Source organism: Aspergillus udagawae, assembly GCF_001078395.1.
Source record: "Aspergillus udagawae IFM 46973 DNA, scaffold_7, whole genome shotgun sequence".
Taxonomy (NCBI): domain Eukaryota; kingdom Fungi; phylum Ascomycota; class Eurotiomycetes; order Eurotiales; family Aspergillaceae; genus Aspergillus; species Aspergillus udagawae.
The window spans coordinates 877,051-896,069 of NW_025091270.1; the positions used below are offsets into that span (position 1 = coordinate 877,051).

A 19,019-nucleotide genomic window follows, 5' to 3' on the forward strand; every position below is an offset into this window, starting at 1 on the left:
GTCAATCATTTGCGATCAATGTTGTCCTGTTTATTTGCTTGGATACCTTAATGATCTCTCTCATTCCTAATAATATTTTGTCATTTATATCTTGCACTTCACTGTTTCCGAAATAGATACTACTGAGACTTGTAATCCTGTTCCCCGAGTAAAATTTGTTGCGGTATTGCTCTAAAGCTCTCCGCGAATAATATATTTTACCGCAAGACCGCCACTAACAGTCATCGCAATAGCTGTCGGTGTACCAACAAGCTCCAAAACATTGACAATGAACACGCCTTTCCCTGTCGTCGACGTCTGCCCAGGATACAACCAGACCGGGGTTGTGAGACTAAGCCAGCTGCACACCCAGATGAATCCCACAAGCTTATGCCAGCAAGGCACAGCACACCCATCACTGTCGACGGTGGGTCTTCCAGGACGATCACTGTCAGTGAGTCGAGACCAAGCTGCCTGAACCGCATCTTCAAACATAATTCCTAACGGCATGGAGCAGAAAAAGACAAGAGAAGTCGACTGGCTCAAAGGGATGCCCATAAATAGGTCCGACATGACATGCATCACGCCTGAAAGGAGAAAGACAAAGAAGATGTTGGTATATCGTTCGAGCAATGATGGCCTAGGAAGAGCTAGGAGATCCCGGGCCAGGTAGTTGCTTATCGCGGTGAGTGGCCATCGGAACACCTGGTGCCAATATGTACTGAAAACATAGGCACGTTAGCAGATCTCCTTCACAGCCGTATGGTGACAACTCACCCCCAGAAATTGCGGAGAGTGTAGGCCTCTCTGGCACGACCAAACAGTGGTGGCCATTCCTCCGGAGTGTCCAGTCCTGTGCCAACACATAAAATAGACGCGGTGCGATAGTCAATATCCACCGCAGCCCGCAAGAAGGCAAACCAGAATATCAGCGAGGTCATAATTCGAATTCGCCATTCCTCCTTGGAAACGCGAAGGTAGTCTAGGCCGTAGACGGGCTTTGACAGTAGTGACGAGTCTCTAGCGGCTAGATAGCCTGTGCAATTTAAGAATAAGTACAGCCACGCCAGGATAGCAGCCTGCCTTATCAGAAATGTATTGCGAGAGATTTGTGCTTTCGGTTGTTGTGCGAGGTATTTCGGGTGCGATGGGATCCTTTTCACCTGCCATGGTGTTCGCACGCCCCGCAAATATATAAAAAGACGGGCAACTTTGTACGTCTTGCACGGGAAATGATCTTTTGAATCAATGGTCTTTGTCTGAAGAAGCTCGTGCTTGTCCAGCGGGTTGACCAAGATGAGATTGAAGCCGTGGATGATCACCATGAAAAGCTGGATTCCCACCTTAGTGGTGTATGTGGCACTCTCACCGTGCGATATCGGGATTTGAAGCCATCGAGAGAAAACAAAGATGGACCAAACAATCCACATGTACCTGAAAACTGAGTTCTTCTTCGTTCTCAGAACCACAATGGCAGCTACTAAATTCTGAGCGAGAAGGAAAGGAATGGCATACAAAAGGGTTTCAAAAACCCTACGCTCGCTTCCAGACATTCCTTTGACTGAGTCAGAGAAATTGCTGTACACGGATAACTCTCAGAAAGATGGAATAACGTCTCGTCGTTAAGGTCAGAGTCCACGTGCCATCAACGGGTTCTAGTAACTGATGGCAATGCCGAAAGACCTCAATCAAGAAGGATTATCCAATTCGGAGATATATACTTTCTTTTTTCCTTTTTGCCTTTGGAGGGCCAAGCAGTTGCTGACTCTCATTATCAACTATAGTTGGCTTATGGAACCAGAGCTGACCGAGCCGGATCGTACGGCGATGAGAATATCAAACAGGGCCAGGAAACCGACACGTAGGGCACCCTTGGAAAGTGGAGTGAGAAGGATATTTTCAATTATATGGTGCTAGTCCTCGCCAGAATCACAATAGGCTAATGCATGCGGACGCACCAGCCGTGCAGCGGGATAACATATGCATCTTTTGAGAGAAATTCTCTGCATAGTAGCCCGAATTCAATCAACCAATATGGCACGACGGAGCAACTTATATACAGTGGGTGTGCTGGCCGCCACTGTAGTTTCACCACGCAAGATTGTTTGACGTAACCAAGGATCACTAACGTAATTTCCAACCGAGCCGGACACCCGCCCGAGCCGGACCACCCCCCTTCCAAATCCAACGCGTTCAATTCGAAGCTATCCAAATCAACCAAAATAGAATATTATTTCATTAGATCTAGCTAATATTGCGTGTAGGGCATCTAACTCTAGTATTTCCTATAATAAAGTAATTTAAACACCTTGGTGGCGCGCATTTTGGTGGTTCTAAAGGTAAAGGTGAAGAATTAACAGAATTAGCAGATAACCCCCTAATCTTATTATCTTACTTATTCCTTGCCTGGATAAGATCCCTAGCTTCCCAGATAGAGAGTCCTTTATTAGAAGTTATCTAGCATCTAGATTACTTCCTTTTTTACTTCTCTTGCTCGACAACCATACATTGAATCAAGCAGGAAGAAGAATGACCTAGTGCCTTGATTAGACGAAGTTCGATGGTCATAGCCGAAAGAAATAATCAGTTCCGAAGGGGCAGTCCAGCCCGTTTCGTCCACAACACAGATGGTCTAGTTGATCTCCGAACAGATGGCGTAGGTAGCTCCGTGTTCGTCCTTTCCTTGGCCCACTCTGACTTGACAATTCGAAATTGGCTTAAGGCGGGTTGGGATATGTCCTAACGCCCGGCGAGATGCGGATTATTTTGCGGCCTTTAGGACGGGTCTTCTGCTAGATAGCTAGCGACCTACCCATACTCCTCTTCTGGGCAGTCAGATACATTTCTGGTAAGTATATATATTATGCTACTAGTTAAGTGTTGAGAACAGGGTGTAGCCTCATCATTGTGGCAGGATGGTGAGCTAGCTTGCCAGCCTGGCGGCATTAATCTACTCAGATAGATGTCCTCTGGATCAGGGGCTAGTACAATGGATAAGTGGCTCATTTTTAGATGGTCACTTACCACTAATCAGCCTTATTCTGCATGTCGGTGGCTGAGAGAAATAACCACAGGTGTCATGAAACCAAAGACTTGGCCGTATGTCGTGGCTGACGAATCATAGCGTAGTGAAGACAAGCAAGGCTGACAGCCTGGATTAATATCAGGTTAAATACTTCCATTTAGGGCAGACCGAAGAGCGAAAACCTGGACTTCCATTAGCAGCTGATCAGTCAAGCCCTCACTGAAAGGCTTTAAGCAGCGCCGAAAAATACTGGCTGGCCCATTGACTAGACGCCGCATGACATCGAGATCACACGGTACCTTACAAGACCACCCGAATCACAAGGTCCTATTCCGAGACAGGTGAGATTTTCCTAAGGAGCTCGGTAAGTAGCTGGGCTTGCAGAATTGAGGGGCTCCAGGAGTTCTTCCTGGGCAGATCAAAGCTGCCAGTTCAGAGCCGTGTGTCTCATTAGGCTGGGAGGATGATTGTTTTGAATGAACTTTGTTGGGAGCCGTCGCAAAAAACATAAAATTAAACGGATTACCGTCTGATCAGTATTCAGCTTGTGGTCGTGCTCAAGGCTAGTTACTTAGGAGCAGTTTCATTTGCTGCTAACATGGGAGACCCTTGCTCTTCGAGGCGGGGTAACTTGTTTCATTCCTCTGAAAAGGGCCCAATACGGCTTGCTTAAATTCAAAGATGGCGCCTTCGCTTCTCTATTGTTCTGATGGACGGCGACTTTTAGCCGCCGAGACACCTCTCTTGCATATCCAGTCTCTCAGTTAAATACAATCAAGAGCAGTCAAGTCCCGGCGCTTGAGCAAGCACCTCCTTCTCACCTATTCTAAAGAAGAATCCCTCTTTGTTTATGAATCTGGGAGATTTTGATAAGAAGTCCGCCTCCATGTTGTCGAAGAGCGATCCGGTTGTAGATGGCCTGGCTGCCTTGACCGTCTCCGAGTTGCAAAAGGCAACAAAATCAGTCCATCCAACCCCTCCAAATTCCCCGTCCCCGGCAAAATTGTCCGATAATTGCAAGGAATCTGATAAGGACAAAAGACACAGTGAGGTCAAGGATGGCGGGGCATCTGGGGCTGATTCCTCTGTACTTCTCACTCCTCCGCCAAGTCCTCCCCGGAGCACATCGAAGTCGACGAGCGACGGCCAGCTCGCAGAAGACACAGCCAAAATTGACCATGATGCGTTGAAAACCCTGCTTAGTCTCGATAATGGACGATGTGGATGTCTCACAAAACTGAAGAAGCCTTGTAAAAACCCTATTGCGGAAGGGAAGAAGGCAAAAATCGATTACTTGATTGAATCAATGCTTACTTCCACTTCATCATCTCTAGAACTCCAGGACAAGCTAGAAAAGCTCGCTAAGCTCGTGCACTGCCGGTACCATGACCATGGGGCTTCCATGCAATCTCGTGTCGAGCAATGGATAACTGCTTTTCCTGACGGAGATCCCGCCACCAAGCCTCGTCTGTCTCTAGAGAGGCAGGTTACGAAGGCTCTAGACGGAGTGTCTACCAAATGCATAGGGAAAACAAAAGCGCAGAAAGATTGTTCCCGTGAAATCGGGGGCCAGAAGGTGCAGAACTGTACTAGCACCATCAACCAGATTGTCTATTCAGTGACGTATCAAGAAAACGCCGATGAAATTGACTACCTCGTCAGAGTTTTTGAACATAATAGGCTTTGCTATTTCCATGATAAACAACCTTTCAAACATGTGGAATTATGGAAATCGAGGGTTATGGAGATTCACAGGACATGGCTGGCTGAGCGTGCGAAGTTGGCTGACGACGCTACACCATCAGCTCCTCAAAACCGGCTTGTCTCAATGCCGAGGCACTTACGACAATCGCCTCTGAATCTGAATATGAATCCAGCTGAATATTGGCCCGTTGCATATGATGTAAGCCCATTCAGCATTATAGAAAGGAGCGACAGACTTAACGACAGCGAACTGGCATATAAAGAGATTGGAGCGCAAGCGAGGAGCTGCTTAGATGTGAAGGCGGGCGACCTGAAGCCTGGATATGTATACCTGTATGAGGTCGAAGGAAACAAAGGGTTCATCAAAATCGGATACACCTGTCGTACCACGGCCGAGCGTCATGAGGAGTGGTCGTTCGCATGCAACAGAGCTGCCAAATTACTCTATCCAGATTCACCTAATCCTCAAAAAGTTCCCAATGCCCGCCGTGTCGAAGCCTTATGTCACGCGGAGCTGCATCATCGCCGGCTCAGAATCTATTGCACTGGTTGTTTGAAGCAGCACATTGAATGGTTTGAAATTGCACCGGTTGACGCCATCGCAGTGATCCAGAAATGGTCAAAATGGATAGCATCCAATCCATACGAAGAGATGAAGCTGAGAGGCGGGTCTAAATGGGTCCTGAAAACTGAAGAGACGAAAAGGCTTAAAGATATCAAAACATTTCTGAAAGATATATCGCCTCCGGTGAATCAGCCGAGACATTAAGGACTTGATTTGGAGGAAAGAAAGCACTCTACTCACTCCAAACACACTTCAAGAGCAACGTCAAAGAAGGGATGTCCAGAATTCAAGGTGGAAGACGTCAGAAGTCAGCATTTTAGAGAACAAGAAGAGTATGTTGCTCATGCGTGGGGCTCGGTGGCCAGTGAATATTCCAGACACTAAATTGCCTAAGACTGGACAAGGAATGGAAAGGAGTCCGTGAATTTCGGACGACCACCGAGACGTTCAAGGTACTGTGGGGAGCTTCGTCCATTTCAACTTAAGTATGTAGAGGACATGGTGGCGAGTTTCATTAAATATTCTCACCTCAGGCTGGGCTCTACTGGATATTGACCAGTAAAATTTTCTAACGCACCCCAACTTGTAGATGCTTTGGACATTCAAAGTCCTGCGTCCAAATGCTCTAGCAAGTTTTATGGACTTGTCTTGCCCTCCCTCATACATAGTAGAACCCTGTATCCGTTTTCTTTGATGAATCAACATCATATTCCCCGTCCATTCTTCCGCTTGACTTTGCACATGGCTATCAAACATCACTATCTCTGCATTTTTTTGGGTCTTTCCCATGGTAGACCGGGGCAGATATGTGGACCCTACAATGCGCCGTAAGAGTGCACTGGACGGACCGGCGCAACCAGACAAACTGTAAATGTAGAAAGTACAAATGGATAAGCGGTTCATTCTTAGAGGGTCAGCGCCGTTGATTAGCCTCATTCTGCTTGGCGCGTGGATAAGAGAGAACACTTCGAGTGACACGTAAAAAAAAGCCTTCAAATTGCGGCCAAATCATACGAGTCAATTCTTGGCCTGCTACTTCCCCAGAGACCAAGTCGCGTGGAAGTAACAAGAAGCCACGCAGGAGCATCACGCATATCCACCTCACTATGAATGTGTTGGTTCAATTGCACTAGGAGTAGAGTTTGCTGGTCAAACAATGCGGCTGGGCTGGTTTCCAATAGTATAGACTATGATAGAGCATTGTTCCTCAGTATACGGGGTTCATTAAGGCTGCAGATCCCGATGCATCTCAAGTATCCCAAAATAATACTGCTTTCTTCACTGCAGACCATTTAGCCACTGAATTAAAGCTGGAAACGTAATATGTTTGTCAAGGCTGCATCTCCCTTGTAGTACAAATGTACTCCTCCCATTCTATCACTGCATTGGATATACTCACAGACCATTTGATAAGACGCCATATAACCCCTGCTGATGGCAACAGTTCAATTGATAATATGCCTGGAAACCTAGCCCTCTCCCGGCCACCAAAAAAGCAAAGGGGTTCCTGTGAGTGGCCACGTATACAACTCGGTACGCAGTATCCCCCTCCAGCTATGGCTTTCTTGAGTTGGTCTGAATTGAAGCACCCTCGGTAAGAGAAGACATAAGCAGGTCTGGACTTTGCCATTTGGGAAGCCAATGGCCCGATTCGAAATGATGCCGACTATCGTCCCTATGGCGCAGCTGAGAGATTGGCGTTGATCTTCCGAGTAGATTGCTTTGAGTGATGGTAAGCCGACCTTCCATATCTCTTCCAAATCGATCCGCATCGAAATCGGCCCGAGTGTCCAGCACTCGTCTCCAGGATCGCCAGTAGAATGGCTTTTCAACTAGACGCTCCACGCGCAGGCCAGTTGTATTGAATAGGCATAATCTCAATGTGAGGAAGTGTACTGTACTTCGCCAAAGACGTATCATTTGCTTTTACAAGGTGGGTTTTTGGCAGGGCTGGCAACGTTTTCAGCGTCTATATTGGCTGACTGAACTCCTTGATGCGAGGTAGTGAATTGACTGCATGGTAGTGTACCATCCACCCACAACATGTCTTAAGTGAACACAACTCTATTTCGAACAAAATCGTTCCCAATCCAAGCAAGGACACACAGCGTAAGCGCCAAAACCGGATACAAGCACGGTATCAAGGCAGTTCCACTCAGACCTGGCCTGAAGCGATACCATCCGGCCCCTGAGCGGGTAGCAAGGGGCAAAAAGTCCAGGTGCTCAGCTCCGGCGATTACCTTGGACGCCGCGTCCGCTGGGACATTGCCGGCATACGGCAGGTAGTAGCGTCCGAGCAACTGGAGGAAGAGATTCTGCCTTGTCTGCAATCTAACAACCATCCTGGCTCCTCGGTCGATTTCGCGTAAACGCCGAAATCGAGTTCGATTGAACTCTGCGAGGAGACCATCTATTTCAGCCGATGATAAAATAGAACCATCAGGCGTTGCTCTAAGAGCCCGGTGGAGGCAATTCACAAGGGCAGCGGCGTCTTCGATGGCGGTGTTGGCCCCTTGGCCTGTATTTGGGGCCATCTTCGAGGCATGTCAGATCAAAATTCCGAGTTCATATCCCCGAAGACAGAAACCTACCTTGTGCATGCTGTCACCAATGCAGACGATTCGTTCCCAATGCCATTTTCGAAACACATGTTCCTCAAGATTCACGAAAGAGAACACCTCTCTATTCTTCCATAGGTCTCGGAAACACACTCCGTCCCAGATGTGGTCATCGGCAAACCGCTCAGATATCTTCTCGGCGTCTGTAGAGGAGAAGCGCGGAGCATTTGAGTACGAGTATTTCCGGTCGAGCTTCAGCAGGAAGAACCAAAAGATTCTACCGTTTCTCCCGGGAAACGTGAGGTACGATCTACCATTGTTGAAGCTGGCCACTTGCTCGCCTGCTTTCAGCTTGGGCACGGAAGACGAGATCCCGAAAACGCAGGCAAACTCGACTGTCATCGCTAAAATTAAAAAAGTAATCAGCCTTATTCGATTGCATCTTTCTTGAATATTACAGTGCTCACAGCTCATTTCATGCTCAGGGAATACACCTGGACTTTGCGAATTGGCCAGCCGCCACATTTCGGCGCGCACTCGACTGTGCACACCATCAGCACCGACAACCAGATTGCCATGGTATACACTTCCATCGTGGGTCGTGACCCTCATCAGGTCTGAATCCTCCCGCTCCGCAGAAATGACTGCCTTGTCCACCAAAACTTGGGACAAATCGGGAAGCGTGTCATGAAGCACTCTGAGCATTTGTCTCCGCTCTAGAAAGGCGAGAGGCAAACCAAAACTATCAACCAGATTAGCAGTGGATACGGTCAATCACACGTAGGTAGCACAGTACCGCTCATGAATAATCCGTGGGGCCTTAGTAGTATGAGTAAACCCATCAGGGAAGCACTGATGCGCCGTGTGCAATGGTTCTATCTGCTCCTCAACCAGATAGAATATCCCCAACTGCTGCAAAATCCGGCCCCCATGAGGAAAAATGCTGATAGATGCGCCCTGCTGTGGCGCAATCTCCTTACGCTTTTCGAGAACAATGTAGTCGACGCCTGCTTTACTGAGGCAGTGGGCGAGGGTGAGACCAGCAATCGAGCCGCCCACGATTATGACTTTGAACGGGGACTTGGTCGTCATCATAGGCAATGTACTCGAGTAAGCTTCGCTGCTCATGTTCGGGTAAACAAGGAGAATAGGGCAAGAGGAGAATATACGTCTCTTGGTCAGCGATCATGAACCGCTAAAGGAAATGGAAACAAATTAGGGTAGGTATTCTGAGCTAGCATATGCGGTCTATTCGTGAAGAGAAGTCTTTGCCATAGGCGGAATTCCCTGTCTTTTTCCCGATACCGGCTTATATGTGGCGACAAGAAATTCTTCGATCCGGCTCAGAATTGGAAATGCTACCTTATGTTGCTGTTGTTGTTGTATTAATTAACATCTAGCGGAGGTCAGGAGAAGCATGCCCTCCTGAGGCCTCCCACAGGGTATAGGGACATGCTAAGCTATGGAATTATATACATAAAGATGTACAGACATAGGAACCAACTCAATACTACTACGCACATTATGGTGCATAAGAAAGGCCTGTTTGCTCGCCGAGGCCGTGATCAATCCGCCGGATTATGGACAAGGAGAAATCATGTATTCATATTCAGTATTCTTGTATGTTGATGTTCTGTCCAATCGGCTTAGGGGGATGCTTAGTGCCTTAGAAGACCCATAAAATGTGAGACTTGGTAGCAATTCGGTGGATAATGGACGACCTTCAGTTATCATGCATGTAGTGGTCATGTCCGTGAAAAGAACTTCGTTATCAGCAAACTCGCCTTTCCAGGTAATTGGAGGTACCAATGTACATTATGACGACGCTCAGAAAGCTATTGGGAACAGAACCAGTTGGATTTGTCATGGAGACGACTCGAAATTCAGCAAGGAAGTAATTTGAAGAAAACTCGTAGGTTGGGCTTCGAACATAGATTCCTTGTATACAGAGCAGTCATATCTGAGATAACTATCATAATTGTATGAAGATACTCGTAACTGTGCAGGGAAGTGCAATATGCTGTATGTCCAGCCAATAGTTCACGAGTCTGCGTCCAAAGAACATGCAACTCGACTCATGCCTTCTTTACTTTGGCTCCTTTCTCGGTCTGCCAAATATACCAGAAGATACAGCCATACATGACATCTATGATCAATGAGATGCCCGTAATCCATCTCGTCAGTGCATTGTCAAACCAGCCCCACTGCTGTGGCCAAAACCAAGACTTCAAAAATACACCGGCGATTGCCGAATAGGAACCGAGAACGCGGGAGATCCTGGACAATCCGACGGAGACCAATTTTCAGCTTCCAGCATATTCTATTCAAGAGAAAAAAAACCATTCAGAGCAAAGACACCTACCACATCACCCACGACGCCCCCTGCGTGCTCCCCCGGTGCAAAAGTTGACCCAAACACTCAGCGCTCATAACCAACTGGGAGAGCATTCCTCCCCACCAGACGGCCTTGGTAGGGCCCAACATTTCCGCGAGCGCATGATAACCCGATATGAAGCACAAGATAGTCAAGGCGACGATCAGGGGGAGATACTTGTGCATCACCGGCGAGGGAAGCTGCTCTTCCATGGAGACCTTGACCGAGCCGTGCACAATGACCATATTGACCGACAGCCACATGGCAAAAAAGACGTCGAGGAGAAAATAAGGGGGCCGGTGAACAAGGACAACCGTGATCTCCCAGGCGATATTACAGCAGAGACAGGCCAGAGGCATCCCACACACCCTGTCCCTGAAGATCTGCCGTACCGTGACGATGTAGTTGATCACCCAGGTCGCTCCGGTGAAGATGACCATCACGTCACAGATAGGTCTCATGACCTGGAACTCGGCCGGAGCTGAGGAAAGGTCAAATGCGTCCATGATGGTGGGCAGTAGGGATATTGCCAATGTGATTCTGACTGAGATTGATCACGGTACAGTTCGGAGAATATCTCAATCCAACAATTGTCGCTTTCTAATGGTTCCTGCTCCCTGTCAACTAGGGTGGTCATGATGATACGTGTTATATATCGAATTGCTCAGCCAAAGAGGTGTCTAGACACGACCATCTCTAGCTAGTAGGGATGATAGCAGTAGGGTCAAAACAGCAAGGATACAACAATACGTCAAGATGCAATATCCGCCGAATTGCAATTTGGTGGATAATCCCGGTAGGATACAGTACTCCGTACATCATGCATCCAACTGGTCGGACCTAGTTGAGTTCTGCTGCATGTCGGCTCCAGGAAGGAATCGGAATCGGATGGGAATGTTCATGTACTCTGTGCATCGAGGATTATGAGCTGTTCCTTGTCGGTGGCCAGTCAGGGATACAAACTCTAGTCCAGTTAGTAGACGCCATGAAAATCGGTTCAGTTGATAATGTAGGAACAAGTGAAATGCGAAGTTGACACCCTCGGAGCAGGGATGCAGCTCCTGAGTGGCAATCTCCTCCGGGCTGGTCCTATACCTTTCTTTCCACGTCTTTAGCAGTGTACTCCGAAACCACCCCCACTGGCATGGTCATAGCATTGTTTGATCTTCGGCTGGCGTCGTAAGGTTACGCTGCATGTGGATAAATTGAAGTTTACTCCGAACAATTATCAAGCTTGAATCTAAGCGGCTTATCTTCTGGTTCTGATTAGCTTCAGCTGTGCCTGGGTTGTACAGTTCTATATATTTCACATTTCTAAGTACACCTGAAAAATGCCAATCCATATCTCTCTAGTATCTCGTAGATTTTTTTTGAATCTAGCCCCCCAGCTGCTGCAATATGGTATCAATGCCAGTAGCGTCCCTCTACGAGCTCGATCGCCAGCAGCCCTTCCAAGACCCGTCGAAGTCGCTATGGACTCACTTAAACTTGTTCATACCTCAAGAAGCCCAACCTCAGGCAGTAAATGGCACTCTAACCGAAACAGAAACACCAAGCTCTAGTTCCGATTGCGTCTCTGACGGTGCATCTGAGCTCGAGCAACAGAGAAAGATCACTCAAGAAAAGGTACACGGATAAATATTGCCCCTTGGTAACCTTCTGTACTCTAACAACCTTCTCTCACCAGATAATCTGGGCTCCTCTTGATTACCTTTGCAGCTTCCCAGGCAAAGACATTCGAGGCAAGCTGATTTCGGCCTTCAACCAATGGCTCCAAATCCCAGAGGACAAACTCGACATCATCAAGCGGGTGGTCGGCCTGCTGCATTCGGCCTCGTTGCTGTATGTAGTCCATGTGCGCCTGGCGAGGATGAAGCTGACAATTTACAGAATTGACGATATCCAAGACTCGTCGAAACTCAGGCGAGGATTCCCCGTCGCGCATAGCATTTTCGGTATCGCGCAGACCATCAACTCGGCCAATTTCGCCTACTTCTGGGCTCAACAGGAGCTACAAAAGCTAGGCAAGCCTGAGGCTCTGATCGTCTTCACAGAAGAGCTATTGAGGCTTCACCGCGGCCAGGGCATGGATCTTTACTGGCGAGATGCCTTGATTTGCCCCACGGAAGAGGAGTACCTTGGAATGGTTCGCAACAAAACCGGCGGGCTGTTCCGGCTTGCGATCAAGCTGATGCAGATGGAAAGCCAGAATCCAAAGTGAGCTCCTCTCTGTACACTGCATGTATGGTGATTAATAGAGATACAGGGATTGCGTGCCGCTCGTCGACCTTCTCGGGATCATCTTCCAAATCCGCGATGACTACCAGAACCTTCGGAGCGATTTGTATGCAAAGAACAAAGGGTTCGGGGAAGACATCACTGAGGGCAAATTCTCCTATCCCATTATCCACAGCATTCGCAGTGATCCGAGTAATTTCCAGTTGATGAATATTCTGAAGCAAAAAACTGACGACCAAGATGTCAAGCGGTACGCTGTCCGTATCACCGAGTCTACTGGAAGCTTCGATTATTGCCGCAAGAAGCTGGCGAGCCTCACGGCAGAGGCAAGAGAAATGCTGAAGGACTTTGGTGATCTAGGCAACACCGCTGGGTTGAAGGGGATACTGGACTTTCTGGAGCTGAAGGAGTAGCTGCTGCTGGTTATCACCTGCGTGCACATAGTTTGCAAGATGGCTGCTACTTTGGAACCAATTTGTGATTTGATTTTATTCTCTGCTGTCCCTTACGTTCAGATCTTGTCTACAGGGTAGATAATCAGCGGTATGTGCCCACACAGGAGTTTATCCACGGTCTTAGAGTTCCTCTTCAGAAACAGATTTATAATGCAAAATCATGCTCCTAGTATTGTGTATATTTCTAATACGATGGGTTCACAGTCTATGATGATCCAAAAACGAGTAAGCATAAAACCAGGACATACCTCATTCAAGTCATTAGCTACCCGTTGAACTAAGGGTGACGATGCGTATCCATATACTCGATATGGCAAATACAGAGATATTCGAATCAATCGAATCCATAGATAAAAAATGAATGATGTCGAGTATCTGCCAAGGGGGCCAATGCTGAGTCGACTTGAATCCATCGGGATTCGGTCAGCGGTAACTTAATCCAATACTATCCTTTACTCCCAATGCACACTATCATAGGTCGCAGGGCTAATAGTGTCGACTTGTCTTGGTCCGTAAGCTGATTGTCAGCGATGAAGGGGTACCCTGGCTCCGGACCAAATTCATGCAAGGCAACTCTGTGAACGCCGCCCCAATCAGGTTACTTTCAATAGATGTCTTTCGATTGAGACCGAGTCCATGTCATAAGGTACATTAGCTTTTTAGTGTGATAAGCTATTCCAGTCGACGCCTATTAAGGCACTTCTTTACGGTTCTTGGCTTATTGGACTGCTAAAGCAGCCCTGTTTGCGTTCTGAGAGGCACCCCGGCTAAGATAATGAAGTTGCAGGATTGCTGAAATGCTCAATGGGGCAGCTCCGAGACTCATCAGCTGGCTGCTTGAGCTATTACCGAGTCAAGCTAAGGAGGGACGTGGGCTGATAGTACCGTGCATCTCAATCAGTCAGCCCTAGTATGTAGCTGTCGGTGGTTTTCAAACTGGCTGTCGGTGCTTTTCCCTGTTTATCAGCGACATCTACGAAGGCAAGGCTGGCTATATTGAGGTAATATTTGCCATGTATATTACCCTCCTTGAACATCATCCCCATTGATAGATCAGTCGCTAGTTGACTGTCTGCTTCGCCCTTCTTAACTCGTTGTTGATAGAGACATGTTCAAAATGTACAAAGTCATGGAAACTGACCCATCTCCTCAGCGGCGATCTGTCCTGCAGCTCGTGAAGGACCTGCTTATCCTATCCAGATTTCACAAGTACAACCCATGGCTTGCTGTATTTTCAGGAGGTGTGTCCCTTCCCTATATACAATATTCACCCATTGACCTCGGGCATCTCAGTTTGGGCAACGTTACTTGCTGGTGCTAATGAAATAACCGCTAATCCGACCTCGATCTCGACCAACCACATCCTACGGCAGGCTCTTCTATGCTTCCTCTGCGGCTACATCTACTGCGGTGCTGGCATGGTCTGGAATGACTGGGTCGACCGCAGCATCGACAAAAATGTAGCGCGCACCAAGAATCGGCCCTTGGCAGCGGGGAGAGTGACTGCAACCGAGGGCTTCATCTGGATGTTGGTCCAATTTTCTGTCTCCTGGTGGCTGATGGATATTATGCTGGAGGGTCACGACGTGTATGAGAATCTCTCACAAAAGTCTCAAGAACGTGGATAACTGATCAAAAACAGCGCGGCTGCTATGATCCCAGTCACCGTCGCCACAATCCTCTATCCCTACGGAAAGCGTCAATTCTTCCGTCGACTATGCATCTATCCCCAGTACTTCCTCGGCTTTACACTAGCCTGGCCCAGCGCAATCGGTTGGATGGCAATCAAAGGCCGCGAGATCCCAGTCACGCAAAGCATCACTGAGTCCCTCCCGCTGGCAATCACCGTCTTCGTGTGGACCCTGTACCTCAACACAGCATACAGCTACCAAGATGTCGTCGACGACTCAAAGATGAATGTGAACTCGGTGTACGTCGCCGTGGGGTCCCGCATCCACTTGTTCCTGGCCGTCCTGGCGGGTCTAGTGCTCGGCTCTGTCTACCTGCAGCTGCGGGCCCAGAATTCCAGCTGGCTGTGGGCCTCGTGGATGTTTGTCTGGGCTTTGTCGTTTTTGCATCAGCTGCTGAGGTTCGATGCGAAGAAGCCGGAGAGTGGAGGCCCGCTTCACAAGGAGAACTTTGCGCTTGGGCTGTGGACTATCGTTGCCTGTGTTGTTGAATTGGGACTAAGATCGGGAAAGATCGATCAGTTCTTGTCTAGCCGGGCCTTCCGTCTCCAGTGATTTTACATGAAGACGACGCTGAGGTCGAGGCACGAGTCAACGACTTTTGCCTCGGCGAGGCAGTACCGCGTGCTGGAGGGCCAGACTGAATGTTGGCCAGACTGAATGTTGGCTAGCATGGATTCTGCTCCTGGTGATGGGCTTTGTTCTTGAGTGGCATGGTTGGATAATTGGGACGAACAAATCGTAAGACTTTGCGTTTGTAGGCTCTGTCCGACGTGCGAGTATATTCGTCGTAAGAAGCAGGATAGCTCAAACAATAACCATTTCATTGCTTTGATTAATACTCTAAGCTCCACTTCACCGTCATTAATATATGATACTAAGTAGCAGTGGCCTCGACTGTTATTTTCGCCGACTTCAACAGAATTCTGCAACAAAAGGAAGAATAAATAGTATTGCTATCTCTCTCTCTGATGCTAGGAGAAACTAAATTTGTTTTGTGAATGCTCTGTCGGATATATAGTATAAATTATCCACTAGCTGGAATGTCGACGGCTAAGTAATATATATTGGATGCCACGGCAGGACGGGCTATAAGCTGACACTGGAACAGGGAAGGAAGTAACAAAAATCAAGACGCATATAAATCGAATAATAATCGAGAAGAACGAACCGTACCAAACGGACAAGTGTAAAAATGATGCCGAAAAAAAGGTCGATCTACATGGGACTCGAACCCACAACCTCCTGTTGTCCAGCATAGGAGACAGGTGCTCTACCATTGAGCCAATAGACCTTTGTAGCCCAAATTGTCCCATAATAGCCTTATGTCCCTGGCCAATGCTACAATAAGATCGTGATCTGCGGGGTAGGCATATCGGCATATCAATGCAATGTGCTCACAAACAAACAGCCCAATTCTTAAAATAAGCAACTGAACCAACCCTTTCTCAATTACAGCAAGAAAGCACCCAGACCTTCAATCCGAAAATGACCACCAGTCACAGCAGCAGCAGCAGCCTCTCAACCCGAGTCTCCCTCCGCTGGCTCCCCGACCCCGCCTTCGAAAACACCGACACCATTGTCCTGTCTCTAATGGGCTGGTACGTGGATCTCCGCGTCGACAAATCCTCTGGTAAAATCGACTGGGCGATCGCCGGCCAACGCATCGTAGAAAGCCAGGACCCACGTAGGTTCCCTCGCGCAATTTGTGACACAAGCTAACTCGAGGTACAGTGCGAGTGCTTTTCACACACGCCATCGACTCGCATAGTGCGTTTGATGCTGTGGATTGCGGGAACTTTACTGCGCTGCCGAACGGGGATGACCTTGAAACGGGGTCGATGCCGCGTTGGGATCTTCCTGGTGCGCCTGTTAGGGAGTACGAGGAGGTGTGGCGGGAGTTGCCCTTCAGAGAGGGTCCTGAGGGTCTAGGGAGGGGGGTTTCATGGGTATTGGAGGCGAAGGGGGAGGGTCAGGATGGGAGTACGGTGATTCGGATGTTCATTGCGAGGATTTGGGGGACTTATGTTGCGCTGCGCCAGGAGCAGACGCACGTTGAAGACGGGAAAGCCGTGGTCAAGCGCGGAGGGGTGGTCACCGCTAGACGGGAGGAGTGGGACTCCACTTCTGGGTGGAAGACGAAGTACATCCTCGGCCCGGATGTCGACAAACTACCCTCTATGACGACCATTGGCACCGAAGACGGGGATTGGAGCGTCGGCAGTGAAGTGGTGCTGAGCAGCCAACAATACATTGTACGAGCGTTTGAAAGAATTGAACAAGAGTGATCATCGGATTAGTCTATACATGATGCAGGTATATACATTAAACTTCGTTAATTACTGGTCGTTGACAAGGACGTAGCGGTAGCGGGCCTTGCCAGCATCCATGTCGACAACGGCCTGGTTGGCGTCCGTCATGGGTCTCTGCTGGATCCAGGGGTGGACACCCTTCTCCGCAGCGAGCTGGAGCATCTCCCGGATCTCACTGGGGCTGCCGATCAGGGAACCGCCCATCTTGACTCTGCGGCCGATCAGAGAGAACGCAGGGATCTCAAGAGCACCGTCCTCGGGAGCACCCATCTGGACGAAGGCACCGTCGGTGCGGAGAAGAGAGCAGTATTGCACAATGGGCATCTGATGAATGTCAGATACAGCCTCACTAACCAGACATAAGGAGTGATGGTACATACCTTGGAGGAAGAGACAGTGGAAACAATCAGGTCAAGGGAACGGTTGTAGCGCTGAGCCCAATCAGGCTCGTCATCAGTTGCAATATACTCATCAGCACCCAGCTTGAGAGCATCCTCCTTCTTGTTGGCCTTGCGGGAGATGGCGACAACCTTGTCAGCGCCCATGGCCTTAGCGAACAGGATACCAAAGTGTCCCAATCCACCGATTCCTACAACTCCGACCTTCTTGCCGGGACCGCAGCCGTAGTGCTTCAGAGGAGAGTAGAGGGTGATACCACCGCACATCATGGGGGCGGCCTCCGCAGAGGGGATGGCATCGGGGATCTTGAAGACGAAGTGAGAGGGAGCACGGTGGTACAGAGCATATCCACCATACGACTTGTCACCGTTGAGGTGGACGCCGTTGTATGTGCCGACCATTCCATGAGTACAGTACTGCTCCATACCGGAGGCACATTCTTCGCAGTCACCCTTGCGGCCCAGACAAGAGTCGTTCTGGGCTCCAACACCGACACGGTCACCGACCTTAATGCCTCCCTCGGCCTTCGATCCCACGCGCACCGCCACACCAACGATCTCGTGGCCGACACAGCAGGGGTACATAGTGGGACCCTGGAGATAGGTTAGTCTCGCAGTTTACAATGCATTTTGAAAGCTACATACCCATCCACTTCTCAGTGTGTGCAGATCAGAGCCGCAGATGCCGGAGTGGGTGATCTTGATGTCAATATCGGTCTCCTCCCACGCCTTGGGCGTAAACTCCTTCCACACCATCTTGCCCTCGACGGCATTCTTGTCAAGGCCAAGCCAGCCCTCGAATTTGTAGTCGGTAGCAGCCATTGTATCTGTTCGTCTCAATTTAGTTTAAGTCTGTGAGTGGTACATTGATTCTCCAGGGGTCCTCAAGACGCCTTATATACACCAACAGCGCCGAGGCAAGATGGAAGATCGTCGATGCTTAACAATCCGGCAAGAAATTTCCGTACCCACTCGCCTTGACCATGGTAAGCGCCCACTTTAATCTCCATTATGTCCGGCAAACCGCCACATTGATCGGGCCGGTTCTCTATCTTTTTTTGGTCTCTCAAAGCGTACTATATGCCGTTGGGTGGTGGCACATAGGACTTCCTCCAAGTTGTCGCACTGATAAGCTTCCTTATGGGCCTGTAAGCTTACTGCTGTTTAAGCTATTGCTTACTCGGGGATAACTCAATTTCTTCAGACAAGGGTGGAATAATGGACGTTCGGGATGATTCCATGGGTGGGTCGCTCGGCCGTCGTGGCTACTCTTACCATGTTTCCGGTTCGCTTCCTCGATTCTGGTTGGCGGCACAGGATTAGGCACAGGACCACATATGCAGGTCGCTTATGGCGTTCGTCATTCTTCAGAATCTTATCTCCACACTTGGTACAGATTATGTGAACACTCGGCACATATTATGTGGACCCGCTCGGAAACTTTCTGCTCAAGTTGAGCCGACTCCATGGCCGGTCAGGGGTTGTGTATTATTCTAGGCCCATGGAATAAATCCCCGAGTTGTTGGCGATGACGCAGGTTCGCATTAGATCGGAGAAGCCATGCTGTTTGATCAAACGATCTAGGCTATTGGGATTATAGTTATTTGTCACATCCGTAGAAAGTGACCATTACCCGATCTTGTTCCCGCCTCGGCAATAGGAATTAATTAACGATTATCCTAACTTCAAGGCCCTTTTCAGATATCGATGATGCTTAGACGTA

At 48.7% G+C, this 19,019-nt stretch overlaps 8 protein-coding genes and 1 non-coding gene across 9 annotated transcripts; 4 read left to right on the plus strand and 5 right to left on the minus strand.

Annotated features, from left to right (window-relative positions):
• Positions 1-752: 752 nt before the first annotated feature.
• Positions 753-1,532, minus strand: Aud_008987 (acetyltransferase spyB; the record flags this gene model as incomplete). Its single annotated transcript, XM_043293852.1, has 1 exon — positions 753-1,532. The coding sequence occupies one exon, from the start codon at positions 1,530-1,532 to the stop codon at positions 753-755; it is 780 nt and encodes a 259-aa protein (XP_043149787.1).
• A 2,322-nt stretch (positions 1,533-3,854) lies between these two features.
• Aud_008988 (GIY-YIG nuclease family protein) lies at positions 3,855-5,477 on the plus strand (the record flags this gene model as incomplete). Its single annotated transcript, XM_043293853.1, has 1 exon — positions 3,855-5,477. The coding sequence occupies one exon, from the start codon at positions 3,855-3,857 to the stop codon at positions 5,475-5,477; it is 1,623 nt and encodes a 540-aa protein (XP_043149788.1).
• Positions 5,478-7,321: 1,844 nt separating this feature from the next.
• Positions 7,322-8,959, minus strand: Aud_008989 (FAD-dependent monooxygenase spyC; the record flags this gene model as incomplete). The annotated part of the gene is made up of 4 exons (XM_043293854.1): positions 7,322-7,807; positions 7,865-8,235; positions 8,299-8,573; positions 8,628-8,959. The coding sequence occupies 4 exons, from the start codon at positions 8,957-8,959 to the stop codon at positions 7,322-7,324; spliced, it is 1,464 nt and encodes a 487-aa protein (XP_043149789.1).
• A 1,230-nt stretch (positions 8,960-10,189) lies between these two features.
• On the minus strand, positions 10,190-10,711 carry Aud_008990 (terpene cyclase spyD; the record flags this gene model as incomplete). Its single annotated transcript, XM_043293855.1, has 1 exon — positions 10,190-10,711. The coding sequence occupies one exon, from the start codon at positions 10,709-10,711 to the stop codon at positions 10,190-10,192; it is 522 nt and encodes a 173-aa protein (XP_043149790.1).
• Positions 10,712-11,603: 892 nt separating this feature from the next.
• Positions 11,604-12,856, plus strand: Aud_008991 (geranylgeranyl pyrophosphate synthase spyE; the record flags this gene model as incomplete). Its single annotated transcript, XM_043293856.1, has 4 exons — positions 11,604-11,831; positions 11,893-12,047; positions 12,096-12,422; positions 12,472-12,856. 4 exons carry the CDS (start codon positions 11,604-11,606, stop codon positions 12,854-12,856), a joined length of 1,095 nt encoding a protein of 364 aa, XP_043149791.1.
• A 1,159-nt stretch (positions 12,857-14,015) lies between these two features.
• Aud_008992 (prenyltransferase spyF) lies at positions 14,016-15,141 on the plus strand (the record flags this gene model as incomplete). The annotated part of the gene is made up of 3 exons (XM_043293857.1): positions 14,016-14,139; positions 14,192-14,486; positions 14,541-15,141. The coding sequence occupies 3 exons, from the start codon at positions 14,016-14,018 to the stop codon at positions 15,139-15,141; spliced, it is 1,020 nt and encodes a 339-aa protein (XP_043149792.1).
• A 659-nt stretch (positions 15,142-15,800) lies between these two features.
• On the minus strand, positions 15,801-15,880 carry Aud_008993. Its single transcript has one exon. It is a non-coding gene; the product is annotated as a tRNA-Arg (tRNA).
• A 194-nt stretch (positions 15,881-16,074) lies between these two features.
• Aud_008994 (uncharacterized protein) lies at positions 16,075-16,874 on the plus strand (the record flags this gene model as incomplete). Its single annotated transcript, XM_043293858.1, has 2 exons — positions 16,075-16,273; positions 16,321-16,874. The coding sequence occupies 2 exons, from the start codon at positions 16,075-16,077 to the stop codon at positions 16,872-16,874; spliced, it is 753 nt and encodes a 250-aa protein (XP_043149793.1).
• Positions 16,875-16,925: 51 nt separating this feature from the next.
• On the minus strand, positions 16,926-18,118 carry Aud_008995 (NAD(P)-dependent alcohol dehydrogenase; the record flags this gene model as incomplete). The annotated part of the gene is made up of 3 exons (XM_043293859.1): positions 16,926-17,222; positions 17,279-17,890; positions 17,942-18,118. 3 exons carry the CDS (start codon positions 18,116-18,118, stop codon positions 16,926-16,928), a joined length of 1,086 nt encoding a protein of 361 aa, XP_043149794.1.
• Positions 18,119-19,019: the final 901 nt, after the last annotated feature.